This window comes from Stomoxys calcitrans, chromosome 5 (assembly GCF_963082655.1).
Source record: "Stomoxys calcitrans chromosome 5, idStoCalc2.1, whole genome shotgun sequence".
Classification (NCBI taxonomy): Eukaryota; Metazoa; Arthropoda; class Insecta; order Diptera; family Muscidae; genus Stomoxys; species Stomoxys calcitrans.
The window spans coordinates 20,866,270-20,880,600 of record NC_081556.1 but is presented as its reverse complement, the minus strand read 5'-3'; the positions used below and the strand labels follow the sequence as shown (position 1 = coordinate 20,880,600).

At 38.1% G+C, this 14,331-nt stretch overlaps 2 protein-coding genes across 4 annotated transcripts in view; one reads left to right on the top strand and one right to left on the bottom strand.

The window, feature by feature from the left end:
- The window catches only part of LOC106083998 (bcl-2-related ovarian killer protein homolog B), a 70,678-nt gene extending 66,298 nt beyond the window's left edge, over positions 1-4,380 (bottom strand). The window contains exon 1 of one of the 2 annotated variants that reach the window (XM_059369344.1): positions 4,287-4,380. The gene's annotated coding sequence lies outside the window, so the exon portion shown is untranslated. The remainder of the gene's footprint in view (positions 1-4,286) is intronic. The other variant, XM_013247373.2, reaches the window with a different exon arrangement.
- LOC106083997 (uncharacterized) lies at positions 4,045-11,620 on the top strand. Of its 2 annotated transcripts, none has more exons than XM_013247368.2 (4): positions 4,045-4,437; positions 6,665-6,764; positions 6,833-7,582; positions 10,616-11,620. In XM_013247368.2, the coding sequence occupies exons 1-4, from the start codon at positions 4,291-4,293 to the stop codon at positions 11,185-11,187; spliced, it is 1,569 nt and encodes a 522-aa protein (XP_013102822.1). In that variant the 5' UTR covers positions 4,045-4,290; the 3' UTR covers positions 11,188-11,620. The 2 variants fall into 2 exon arrangements, with proteins under 2 accessions (XP_013102822.1, XP_013102823.1); XM_013247369.2 differs by lacking the exon at positions 4,045-4,437 and adding an exon at positions 6,374-6,519.
- Positions 11,621-14,331: the final 2,711 nt, after the last annotated feature.

Below are 14,331 nucleotides of genomic sequence, written 5' to 3'. Positions count from 1 at the left end.
TTATAAGCCATCCAATTATCCATGCCTACGTAGTGGAGTATCTGATGCAGGGTTTCTTAAACTGTAATAACTCTGCACCCAGGAAATGTTTGTGTGCATTCCTAAGGAACTGAATGGAAATCGTACTTTTCAAGCTATTCCATAGACATTCAATATTTCCATAACAAGAAAAATTATGCTTTAAAATATTGGGTTGCCCAAAAAGTAATTGCGGATTTTTCATATAGTCGGCGTTGACAATTTTTTTCACAGCTTGTGACTCTGTAATTGCATTCTTTCTTCTGTCAGTTATCAGCTGTAACTTTTAGGTTGCTTTAGAAAAAAAGTGTAAAAAAGTATATTTGATTAAAGTTCGTTCTAAGTTTTATTAAAAATGCATTTACTTTCTTTTAAAAAATCCGCAATTACTTTTTGGGCAACCCAATATTTGAGAATCACTGCAGCAAAGAAATGGGAGAGGGTGAATGAGCCGCAGCCAATTTATTTTAATGAATTACTAGTGTTTCCCTTTCATGTAGACTTTGGTGATCTTTGGCCACTAAACCTTTGATAGTTTACTTTACAACAAGTAAGGTGGTGAGCTAAAGTCGACCGTATAATACTTGCAACTACCCCATAAATATAAATGGGGCGATATCTTTATATAGACGTTATGAACCTATTTTTCTGAACTTCACCAGAGGAGTTTTGGGCAAATGGGGTTAAAAATGTTAATAACTCCATCCTATGATGGACGGTTCAAAAATGGCCAAGATTTTTTTTTCATACACCTTTTAAATTTTTTTAGAATTTTTTCCGTTTGCAACACATCGAAATATTAATTTCCGACCCTACAAAGTATATATATTTCGGATCGTCGTAAAATTCTAAGATGATTTAATGTTGTCCGAGTCTGTTTGTCCGTCCGTTGTAATCACTCTACAGCCTTCAAAAATTGAGATATTGAGCTGCAATTTGGCACAGATACGTCTTTTTGATGCAAGCTTCTTGAACGGGCCAAATCGGACCATATTTGGATATAGCTGCTATATAGACCGATTTTCCGATAAAGGGTCTAATGCCCATAAATGCTTTATTTTTCATCCGATTTTGCTAAAAGTTTTGAGTAGTTTTAGGCCTCCCCACATGTGACCCAAATATGGTCCATATCGCACGATATTTATATATAGCTGCCATATAGACCGATCTCCAGATAAAGGGTCCAAAGCCAATAAATGCTTTATTTTTTAACCGATTTTGCTGAAATTTGAAACATTGAGTAGTTTTACGCCACCAAACATAGGACCCAAATGTGGTTCATATCGGACTATATTTAGATATAGCTGCTGTATAGACCGATCTGCCTATAAGGAGTCTGAAGCCCATAAATACTCTATTTATTACCCGATTTCGCTGAAATTTGAAAAAGTGAGTAGTATTAGTTCTCCCGACATCCGTCCTAAATATGGTTCGGATCGTACTATCTTTTGATATGGCTGCCATACAGACCGATATCCCGATAAAGGGTTTGAAGCGAATAAAAGCTTTATTTATTACCCGATTTTGTTGAAATTTGAAATACAAAATTAAACAGTGGCTTATATTTATTACACCACTCAATATTCGTGGCGAATTTGGGTGCATAAGTTATCCAATTTTTACCGGATTGTGACGAAAGGGGGTTTTCATATCCACCCGTGGTGGTGGGTGTTCATAGAAAATTTCGACGAAATTTGATTTCCACAGAATATTTCATTGAATTTGATTTTCACAGAAAATATCATCAAATTTGATGTTCATAAATTTTTTTTGCGGAATTTAACGATCAAAAAAATTTTGCTATTCGAAATATTTGCCATGATTTGATATTCATAGAAAAATTTTTCAAAATTTTATGTTTATAAAATTTTAATTTGATTTTTAAAAACAAATTTTTTAAAATCTAATTTTTAGAAAATTTTTTTCGAAATTTTATGTTTCATTTTTTTTACATATTCATAATCTACTCCCGAAAATCTTTCATTTGAGTCCCGTATTGACTGAACGTATGTCTCTTTGGGAGAGTTTTGGGGTTGGGGGGCCAGCTGGGCTCTTAGACTCAATTTTTAATACCATATTCGTAATCTACTCTCCAATACCTTTCATCTGATATCCATATTGTTCTGATTGGTCCATTTTTGATTTTGGGTGGTTTTTTGAGGGGTCAGGGGGAAGGTGCGCCCCCTTCCGATATCGAAAAATTATATTGCCTATGTTTCCTACCAGATCAAACCACACAATCTGTTAAAATTTCGAGAAAAACGGTTCTGCTGTTTTTGAGTCTATACGGAACAAACAAACCGAGTCCCATATAGTGGTGATTGGCTAATATTCCCATTTGGGGCGTTCTGAGCTGGGATGAGCTCCTATACTTCGACCTGATTTGTATGCCAGATTCGTAATCTACTCTCGAATAGCTTTCATTTGAGCCCCATATTGATAGGAACGTTCAATTTATCTGCTTAGAGAAATTTCGGAGTCAGGCCGACTTCCTGGGTACTTGGACATAATTCTTAATACGATATTCGTATTCTACTTGTTTTATGTCAATTTACTCAAAGACTCACTTGAACTCACTCCTTCTTGACATTTTCAATGGCGACAATTACTGCTGTTGATGACCGGCACGGGATGACTAAGCACCACGGGTTGGAACTCTGACCACCAATCTGTGTAGTGTTCTTGGTAATCACGAGAAACGTAGCTGGGAGCTACCAGGCGCGTCCACAGGTTGCGGATAGTGGAATGCTCCATACGGAGTAGCTGTCATTGCAATCGCTGACAATTAGCGATATCTAGTGGAGGGTCTCAGTGAAAGGCCGGACGGCACCGGCTCCTCTTAGATACTGAGTGCCTGCTACACTCGATATGACAAGGCGAGTTATTGCCTTTAAATAACCAATGGCCATAACGTTCCCGCGCGATTGGGTCAATGGACCGGAACGAGCTTGTTCACCAATGGAGCTTGACGAGGATTGCTACTTCTACATACAATTGTGAGTACAACAACAACGACTTTAAATATCAATCTCGTCGTGATAGGTGAGCAGCATGTTTTCTTTTGTAAATATTCAAACCTACATCTCGTACCATCTTATCCAGCAGGATTTTAATGAGATCATACGATAAACTGTCTCCCTGTGTAAAGCCTCGTTTGATATTGAACGATTCGGGGAAGTTATTTCTTAACTTAGGAACGTGTAGATACCAATCTATGAACGCATAACTTCGACGAAAGCGGCTTCGTATTCGAAAAAAAGATAGTAAGTGTTGTCCCCCTAGGGTCTTTTCCACTTACTTACCAAATATCGCATTGACTTTAAATTTTATTCTTTCAAACAGCAAGCTCGAGAGTATCTTGTATACGATGGGAAAACTTATCCCTCTGTAGATGACACATACCGTTTGGTCTCCTTTCTTGTAAACGGGGCGTAGTATGCTGAGGCTCCCATCATCGGGTACGCGTTCTTTTAGTCATGCTCTGTTTAGATAATGAATATCTCTGTACCTTAACTTTCGCAAGAAAAAACCCACCCGGGTGGGACCATCGATTTTCAGGCGATTTCGATTTCTGCAGGCGGCTGTGCCTATACCAAAGCCAGGCATTAAACCATTTTTTAACTTTGACAACCAACAACACTTCTTGAGGTATGTCCACACCGAATGACGCTCGGTTTAAAGCGTCAAAATTGAAAATATACCTTTTGGGCGTTGCTTTGGGGAATTTGTGTGCAGAAATGCATTTTTGCGTAGCTCAACGTGATCATTATGTTTTGGCCTTTATGGAAACAGAAAGTGACAACTCATATGGCATGCCTTGTCGTCTAATGGCAGCTTTAGCTAGCGAATCCGCTAGACTGATAAACAACACGACCCATTAGATTCTTTACGTATTCCAATTCCCTTCGTATATTTTTCAATGATTGGCATCCCTAAATTAAGTTATGATGCCGCACACAAGCTTTGGGCGCGGCGTTTCCCACAATAATGCCAAGGCTCTGCACTTTGTTGCGATGAGTGCAATTGTCTCTTCTCTAGTATATGCAAGTTTAGTGAGAAATGTTATAAAAATATATTAAATAACAACAAAAGTTGATATAACATAAAAGTGAAGTTTAAAAATTACAAAAATTCATTGTGAGCTTCAACATACGAAATAAAACAAAGTCTTTAAAAGTTTAATTCAAACAATTGGGGCAGACTTGTCTCCCCCTTATAAAAATTGTTCATCTGAGCTTACAGATTGATTGTGCATAACAAAAACTTACAAAGATGGCCTTAACCGTTGTAAAATATCGCAAATCTGCTGCAGGTGGAACTACAAATACCCCAGCCATATTGATGAAAAGTAAAATACAATCCCAAACACCAAGTACACACAATAAACAGCACCAATCCTCGACAGTGGATATTAACAAGGTAAAATTTACTTTTTTTTGTTGTGTGAGGGAGGGAGAGGTGTAGTGTATGTGCCCACTTTTTACATTGCAGTAAATTTGTTATAATTAGATATTCACCTTTTTGCAGAGGTGGTTGATGATTTTAGGACAGGGTTGTCTTTGTTTGGGAAAATTCGCGCTTTTTTTTCTTATTGGGGGTGTTGACACAATCGAATATTGAATGTTTATAGGTAGATTTGCAATTTCACGTGCAGTAGTCCAAAGAGATTAAGAGATTTGTAATGACATATACGTTTGTAATCGGTCAATTTTAAATTAAAACATTAAGAATGTGAAAAATAAACAAAATTTTGAAAAAACTTAAATCTAAACGAACCATTTGACATAAGAGTTTATTTGGATACAACTCTGAAATTGGAATATTTCATCAGCTTTGCTTATGACGTTACCTTCTAAAATCTACCTAGGAAAGTTCTTAAATAGTATCCGAATTAATGTAACAATTTGCATATTTCACAAGAAAAGATTGTAAATTCGCTGTCTACCACCTTTTAAGTGACATACTAATACATGAGCATGAAAACTAAAAAAATTGGACATTTGTTCTAGTATGTTGAGAATTTTACTCTATTCAGCATCGTCTAAATACGATTAGAATTGCAAACCGTTGCTATAGATAAGTCGTCGGACTCTGCTTTAAAAAAAAGTCCCTTATCATCAAGCTTAAACTTAATTGGGTAGAACTCGTTGATATGTGAGATGCTTGCCCCTTGTTCATTAATCTAATAGCGCCAAATGGGTAGAAAAATACTAGAAAATGGAGCTGTCTTAGGGCCGTTGGCAAAGCAACAGAAGTTGGCTTGCAGTCTATTATGAACCCATTAAAAATAATGTAGCTTAAGTTAGGAGTGCCGAGTTGTTTGGAGTGCCAATGAGGGGGTCGTGGGTTTGATTTCCACCAGAGGCCTTGGTTTGTCATACTGTGGTATCACAATAGACTTCAAATTTACTAAGTGAGTCTGTAAAGGACTGACACTCATGCCTAACCTAACCTAGGAAAGAGGTATCCCAACACAGTTTTGATTGTCTTAAAATGGACGAATGAAAGTATTTTGAAAAAAAATCCCCGTTATATAAGGTATTTTTTTTGGGAAAATTGTCTTATCAAAAATTCCATTTTCATAGCCCAAAAATGTTTTTGAAAATAGTTTTTCATTTGATGGTTTTTATATTAAAAACTACATTAATGGCTACAAGCCTATTGGTTTTGTGTACAGGTGCGATTTTATGTTAGCCAATAAAATCCACTTCGCTAAATGGTAATAAACATTGTTTTTATTTTTTTTAAAAGAAATCAATTTTTTTAATTCTTTGCAAAAAAAAGTGTAACCAATTGAAAACAGTTACTACGTCAATATAAATGCTCTAAGTAATGGATATATGGAATTTTATCAAAATCTGATAAGGAAATCGACGGTTAATGGGTTCATCGAATATGTTTGTGGGAAAAATTTCCTTTTTGACCTTTATGCTTTTTTTAACTTTACTGGCTTGTTAAATGGTAACTCTAGAAACACTTTCGCTTCACCATTCGTTGTGAATGCCAAATTCTCAAACTCACCACTGTTTTCATTTTTTGCAGCAAATGCATTTCATATGATAGACAAAGACAACCATATAATAGAGCGAAACCAATAAATAAGAGGGATGCCACCGCATCAGAAATCAATTAGTAAAGTTATGTTGTCCCCGCCATACATTCCAAGTCGAGTAATTTTCATAATTTTTTTAGATTTGCATATATCTAAAATAAATTCATTGCAGTTCTTATAATTTTGCATTATTTTAATGCAATACATATAGTTGTCGACGAAATTTAGTTCAAATGTTTTTGTCATGGGGGATTTGATTTATCAAAGACTGGCAACCCTTGTACTGCTTTCCTTCAACGCGTCCGTCTCAGTCAGCGTGTGCATGCTGTTTACAAAAATTTGTCAAAAAATTATTGCCTCTGCAAAATATTTGAATTAAAACTGTTTAACTATAAAAATTGGCTTATTTCTGACTATGTATATATTTCCGCGTTAAATTTTTATCATAGGTCTGTTTGAGTGGGTGTCTAAAAGCTTAAAAATTTAAGAAATAATGGTTTTATTTCCCTGATATATACGTCAAATAAAATTTAATCTAATTTTTACTAAGGCATTCATAAATTGTGCAAATTATCATATTTCTATGCTTTTCAGAAGTCTCTAATTAAAATAGGAGGTGGCTCTGGCTTGGTCATCAATAAAATTCCGGCGGTAATCAAACCAGCAATGAAACGTGCAAGTACAGTATCGGGAGGTAAGGTTAATCATTTGAAATTTTTCATACATTCCGTAAAACTAAAATTTCTTCCCTTTCGTCCACAGATATTGTTAGTAAACATCCCAAATATTCTTTACAAACAGTAGCATCGGCTGGAACTCCGCTCACTAGCTTTCAATGGCAGCAAACTATAGGTGGCTCTTCAACCACGAAGAAACAGCTTGGTGCTGCCATCAGTTCACTACCACCCAATACTATTATAAAGGCCACAACAGCTAGCAGTTTACAAAACTCCAATGGTACTGGCTCTTTGCTCAATCAAAGTATATCTTCATCTGCTGTCGTCTCACCCGTGGCATCAATGCAAGTTCGAAGGCCAACACTTATAATTAAACGCGATGTACCCGAACGCACAATACGTACCATAACCCTGGAGATGATTGAAAAGAATCCAAGTACTCATTTGGGTATTCCATCTTCGCGCTTGCCCTTGCTCAAAAATGTTATTTGTTCCACAGCCAATGTATCATTGGTTGATTGTTATTTGACTTTAAAGAAACTGAAACAAAATGAAGATTTCTCTTCGATGGCCGATTACTTTGAGATGTCTGAGGGTGATGCACAACATGCTTTTGCCCGAACGATTGTTAAATTGGCTAGATACCTGAGATTTCTCATCAATTGGCCAGACAGTAAGAAATACTATGATCGTCATAAAGGACTGCCATTTGCCTTCAGACAGAATTTATTTCATGTACAATCCATGATAGAATGTGTCGAGGTGGATATGACACCAAGTCCTTTGCAGATTGACTGTGCGTGCTTTAAGTTCATATTGAGCATTAATACAAATGGTGAGTAACTAAAAAGTGTATCATAGTGGGATGGGGGGAAACTTTTCGTCGTTCGTTTCTTCACCGTTAGAAAATTTGAATAGAAACGGGCTCTTATCGCCATGATGCGGTATTGATAGAGACTAATCCTGTAACGTAAGGGTTATGTAAATACATGAATTCCAGTTGCTAAAGAAGTGGTAACGAATAAAAGTGACGAAGTTTTGAGACAAAGTGGCGCATTCAGAACATTTTAATGCATTGTGATAGCACAGTAGCGAAATATGTGTAAAAATGATGTGTATAAATCAGAAATGTTGCTGAGTAACACCTCGTCGTGAGGAATTTTACATGACTTAAGGACCCACAAATGCTGTCAGCGAAACAGGGAGTTCCCCGCCTTGGGGAATTCCCTGTTTCACTCTACGGTGTTTCTCTCCTTCTTATCCTTAAATTCCACGAATGACTGGCGACCACACAGATAATTTGCAATCCAGCGTTTCAGTGACTGGAGTCCTGCCATCCCGTCTACCGGGGTTCGAGAGTGACTTAACGATAGGCCACAGCTTGCCTAAACCGGTACCTGAGGTACATTGCTACAAGTGCTCTAGCCACAAATTCCGCTTATATTCGTTGACTACCCTGTTGATTTCCAAATTCAGCTCGCAGTTTCTGGCGGTTAGTTGGGTCCGTGTATCGAATTCCATTACGCTCGTCTGCGGGTACCACTGCCTGCGTCGGTAAATTGAACCGCACTTAGGGTATTCGAGCGGATGGTATAAAGCGAGCGAGATATGTTGTAGTAGCAGTGTGTGGTACACTGAGTCGGCAGCCCTTGCCGATGAAGGAATTCATCGGGTCAATCCGGTACATACAACCGGCTGCCATGGGATTGTTCCTCTCGGCAACTACCACATTTGAGATGGTCTCAGTTCACTGAAACGGCGATTGGTGTACTCTCTGAAGCAGTCCCAGTCGGCCTTATTCTGATTGATAAACGTCCGGCGCTCAGTGGTTGTGAAGTCGGGTGGTCGATCGATGGTGAGAATAATGGGGAAGTGGTCTGTGTTCATTGTCATTACGAGATGCTCAGCTTAGAGCTACCGGGCGCGTCCACAGGTTGCGGATAGTAGGGTACTGCATATACGGCGTAGTTGCAACTGCAGTCGCGGACTATCAGCGGTATCGTTAGAAGGAGTTGGTGAGAGGCAGACCGGCACCGGATTTTGCTTAAATACTGAGTGCCTGTGAAACTCGAAATGACAAGGCGAGTTATTGGCGCCTTTGAAACCAATCACCATAATGGACCGGAACGATCTTGGTCACATATGAAGCTTGACGAGCATAGCCATCTCCACATACAAATCTGGTTACTACAACAAGAACATCTTCCTGATGGTAACACTGGGTTCCGTTAATCCAATACTGTACCCCTGACAGCAGTGCCTAGCACTCGACCTCAATTGTGGTTACAGGTATCCGACCTTTTCCTCCATTATACCGCGATGATATGAGCAGCTCCTAACCTCTATTTATGTTTCAGAGCCACAGCGGTTACCTCACACTTAATCTGTATGTCTGTGGGTCAAATATCTAGAATAGTTTCCACTGCCCTAGTGGGCATGGTCCTCATCGCTCCTCCTATATCAAGACAACGTGTTGTATTATCGCTACGTTGCACTTTTTCTCCATGGTAGTCCATCAAACTACTGAGGCCCAATCCCAAGGCAGCTGGTTGTATGTACCGGATTGACCCGATGGAATCATTCATCGGCGAGGGCTGTCGCCTCAGTGTACGACACACTGCTACAACAACAACAACAACTGAGGCGTAAGTAAGTACTAGTCTAATCACGCTCCTGTAGAGCCAGTGGACTTTCCTCGGATTAAGGCCCCATTTCGAGTACCCAACATCTGTGATACGCTCCTGAATGTGACCCATTTCGAGTGCCCAACATAGTACATAGCTGTTGTTCCCACATTTTTATGAGAAGGTGGCGATCCACGTCAAGCACCTGAAAATGACTAAACTCGTTCCGATCCAAAGGACCGATCGCCGCGGGAACAAGGTGGCCATTGGTTATTTACAGGCGCCAACAACTTCCCTTGTCATATCGACCGTCATAGGCACTCTGATGTGTGCAAGAGCCAGTGCCGCCCGGCCACTCTTTGAGACTCCGCTCGATACCGCTGACTGTCCTCGGCTGCCATTGCAGCTACTCCGTATGGAGCATTCCACTATCCGCAACCTGTCCTAGATCACTCCTATGTATTTCACATTGTCCGTATTTGACCCGATCGAGTTAAGTACTCACTTTTTCCTTGTTCACCCTATTGTTTGGCACCGCACTGCGATACACACTTTCTGTATACTTCGGGCACATCACCTTCCATCCTTCAACAATGCCTAACCCAACTCAATTAGAAAATTTTCCCGTGAGTATTTCAACAAAATATTTCTCTCATTTTAATAAGTTTACTCATATAAGGGGATAAGCGCGATGACGATTTGTTAAGGCTTTAAACCAAAAAAAAAAAAAAAAACATTTAGCGAAGATTTACCGCAGCACACCGTACTCACTAAACTATAAAAAGGTGTCTCTGCAACTAACATTTACATGGCACAAAACTCATTGTCAATCCCATGGCAGCCGGTTGTACGCACCGGATTGACCCGATGGAGTTCTTCATCCGCAAGGGCTGTCGTCTCAGTGTTTAACACACTGCTACAACAACGACAACAACAAAACTCATTGTTATGGAAGATATTTATCTGCGGTTCCTTAGCGAGATGTTCGTGCAGCTTTTGAAAGTTAAATAACCGAAATGTTATACAATTTTGTTTTATTGCAGCCGCTGATGATTTTATGGCCCTAATAGGCCGTTTCTTCCCTACTATATGTAGTAAATTGTGTCCACATTAGCCCATAAATGTCTAAAGAACTTTTCACATATACATGCAAATATACATACATATTCATTCCGTTTCACCAACATTTTCAACTATAAATTTTATTTTATTAACATTGTCATTTTTTTCCCACCATTCCATAGGTATTATATCCCATATTTCGGATGCATACATGGGCCATCATGATGATTTGACCATATTCAAAGTATCCAATTTTAAGGAAGTCATACCAAAATATTTATCCTTGGTCGTAGATCCAGGCAAAGCAGTAAGGCGAAAACGTAGACCCAAATCAATAAGACCCCAACAGCCGAAACTACAATCCATAAAGTCATCGACCTTAAACAACAACGGGGAGACAGATTCAACAACAGATTCCGCTGATGAATCAGCCGACGATCTAATACAACACGATGGACCACCCCAAGAGGGTCGCCTAAGTAAATTTATTGCATCACGTATGGCTGGAGAGCTGGCCTCCAATCAAAGTCTAACGGTTGTAAATAGTGAGCTCACCTCCCGTCGTCTGAAAAACTACAGTGTACCCACAATGCGCGTTCGTGAGTCGGTGTGCCGCACACAAATGCGCAGCATGGTTGATAGTCTGCAAGAATTTAGAATCTTAAATCCATTGGCCATCAAAGAGCCCTTAGTATATCAATATCTCAACGAGGTACTGATAGTATGTGCTGCCTTAATAAATTTACAAAGATAGAATTCAGTGCGTAGGGCTACATTTCATATCATTTAGTTTCTGTTTTTCTTTTGTTCTTTGACTCAGGTTCTTTCATTGCTTTCCTCTTAACTTCCAAGTTTATAAAAAAAAAATATTCTTCTATTTATCACAAATTGTTAATATTTTAAACTACATTAAATAGGTTTTATCAACATGATTTAATAAACAATTATTTTCAACTAAAAATTAAATTTTGTAACATATATAAATATATTTTACGTATATAATAGTTTAACCAAATTTTTAATATTAATTTCCCAAAATTACTATATAAGTCATATGGATATACACCAGTACATATAACTTAATATTTCACAAAAAGAAAGAAAACAAAAAAGTCATGCGAAAGCTGTTGAATTTTATTTGTTCTCTTTGAATTGAACAATAAATAAAGGTATTTTAAGTTAAACGAGTTGAACTGTGTTCATTGTTTTAGCTGCAGATTTCGGTATATATGCCGGATTACAGTTGTTGTTGTAGCTGTGTGTATTAGACTGAGGCGGCAACCCTTGCCAATGAAGGCAACCCTTGTCGAGTGGGTCTGGCTCGGCAGTTAAACAGGTGACGTGTATCGCGCGGTCCCTGGTTACAATTGGGACTTACATCTTGCACGTCGGCATCAATCCTTGCTCTGTAGGAGTTGAGGCGGCTGCATCTGCCGGAACGTAATTGAGCCAGAACTACTCTTGTTTGCCGGGGGAGGTCAATTTCTTCAGGTGCAATGCGAGGTGGTAGTTCTCCAAGGACTACATTCATCCGGTAGCCATTTACCGCATCTGCTACCGGGAGAGGCGGTTGGTCTCTATTGCGGTAATTGGTTCCTTTCTTTCCTTCGTTTTTTCCAACTTATGGCGAGCAAATTGGCGATCTTGTTGACCATTGTGTCAGGGATGTGGATTGTGTAACGGAATAACTCAACTCACAAATAGGAGCAGGCCAAGGATCGTTATCCCCATCCCGCAAGTATAAACGCCTTTGAGTAAAATATGTAAATTATAAGATTAACGAATAAATTTTTTATGATATATTTGCATAATACGCTTACAGGTCAATTCATAACAGGGTTACCGTTAAGAATTTGGAAAGGTAGCACAAAAAGAAGATTTCTCTTAGAAAGGTCGCCCAAAAGAATCGCTTTCTTATAAAGTAGTCGCACAATGTTTATTTAACATTTTATTGGGTTGCCGAAAAAGTAATTGCAAATTTTTCATATAGTCGGCGTTGACAAATTTTTTCACAGCTTGTGACTCTGTAATTGCATTCTTTCTTCTGTCAGTTATCAGCTGTTACTTTTATCTTGCTTTAGAAAAAAAGTGTAAAAAAAAGTATATTTGATTAAAGTTCATTCTAAGTTTTATTAAAAATGCATTTACTTTCTTTTAAAAAATCCGCAATTACTTTTTGGGTAACCCAATATAACAGATTAAACACTACTAAGTATAATGGCCCGCTTTTTAAAAGGTTCCATGTAAACATGGTCCGACTTCCATAAGATTTACAGGTACAGTGTAATTCTATTCATCCAAACTATCATAAATTAAACACTTTAACTGGCAATTGAACATTAGCAAAAATGGGGAAGAATACTCAGTACCGAAAAAGGTTCAATCAACGACACAATGATCTTTTTGCCCTTAGAAAAATTAAGAAAATCTGCGTGCGTCGACAGAACTTTATAAAAATAGAGGACGTTGCTTCAACCAGAAAGTCATGCGAATAAACACTCGGATGTTCACACAGACAGTAAAGACCGAAATACAGAGAGGTGGCATAATAAAAGACAGACACGCTTTGGGAGTATTTCCTCTTTTTATTTAAAATAATTTTATAAAAAAGGTCGCACATTTAACAAACAGTTGCAAAAATTTGACTCCAAAAAGGTCGAAAATTCCGACTTTACTTGCACAGCGGCAACACTGATTATTACAGCCGCTAATTATTATTTGAAGTTTTCTATCTTTTAGTCAAAACAAAGCTAACGGTTCCGTTTATCTGTCTCAATATCAAAAATAGATCCATCTCTCTCTCTCTCTCTTCCACTTTGACAGTGTTGAACTTAAAAACCAATACATATAACCATGGGCTTGGCTAAGCGAGGTGAGTTAATTTTCATTTCTTCTTGCTCTCTCTTTCGCATCCTTTCAAATGTCTTAAAAATAAACAGCGCAACAAGTTTGATAGTCAAGAAGACTGCCAACAAGAATACAAATACAATTCCTTTCAGTTAGAAAGGAAATGTCAAGAAGATAAGAACGGTTTGTGATTAGAGGGCCTCCTGTGAAAGCCGTAACAAGGTTTCTGCTAAGTGAGGCATGTCGTTTGTTACAGATGTTTCATTAAAGCTGACGAAACGATTGTTTGGAGGAATTGTACATAAATACAAACATACATACATATGTGACCCTACTAGCGGCTGTGTAGCATTTTCGTGGGCAAATCGATGCATATTGGTGAGGTAAGTTCATTCACATTTTCTAATGTAGGTAGCTGTAGTTATTAGCTATTAGGCCGGCGAACATTCGCATGCATAAAAAAATGCATGTAGGTACATATAAAAAAAAATTGTCACTTGCCTTGGTGAAATATCGAAAGATATGCAGAATGTATATGAAACTAATTTTAAAAACAAAAAGGTGAAAAAATATTGAATTAATTTCCAATAAATTAACAAAAAGAAGAAATAACAAATTGTAGTTGCGTATTACTTAAGAATCCGTTATTTGTGTGAAAGCAACGTCTTATTATGAGAGTATTAGATAATTGAGAATATGATAGGAGTGTGCGTGGAAAGTTATGCCAAAAGAGATCGCCAAATAGTGACGGTGTTCGTGTTGTGGTTAAACGTAGAGGTCAGGCAATTGCAATCATGATTAAGCTTCGGCCGAAGTGTGCGATATTTGCATTCATTATTTCAAGTTGGTCGTTTACAAAATGTAGTGGGTGTTTTTTTTACAGTAATACCTCGAATTACGTCGTCTCAGTGGTTTCCACGCCAAAAATCTGTCGATGGGCTTTTGTTTGCACTCGTTGTTTATTGCGGAAAATCTCAATTATTGTCAATGTGTGTTACTTTTTAATGTTGCTGTTGTTGCATCGTGTTGTACACTGAGGCGGCAGCCCTTG

Bases quoted from the DNA above. Each gene is read 5' to 3' on its own strand.
- LOC106083997 (XM_013247368.2), top strand. From the start codon at position 4,291: ATGGCCTTAACCGTTGTAAAATATCGCAAATCTGCTGCAGGTGGAACT. The intron at 4,438-6,664 runs GTAAAATTTACT...TATGCTTTTCAG, and splicing joins CGACAGTGGATATTAACAAG to AAGTCTCTAATTAAAATAGG. The intron at 6,765-6,832 runs GTAAGGTTAATC...TTTCGTCCACAG, and splicing joins TGCAAGTACAGTATCGGGAG to ATATTGTTAGTAAACATCCC.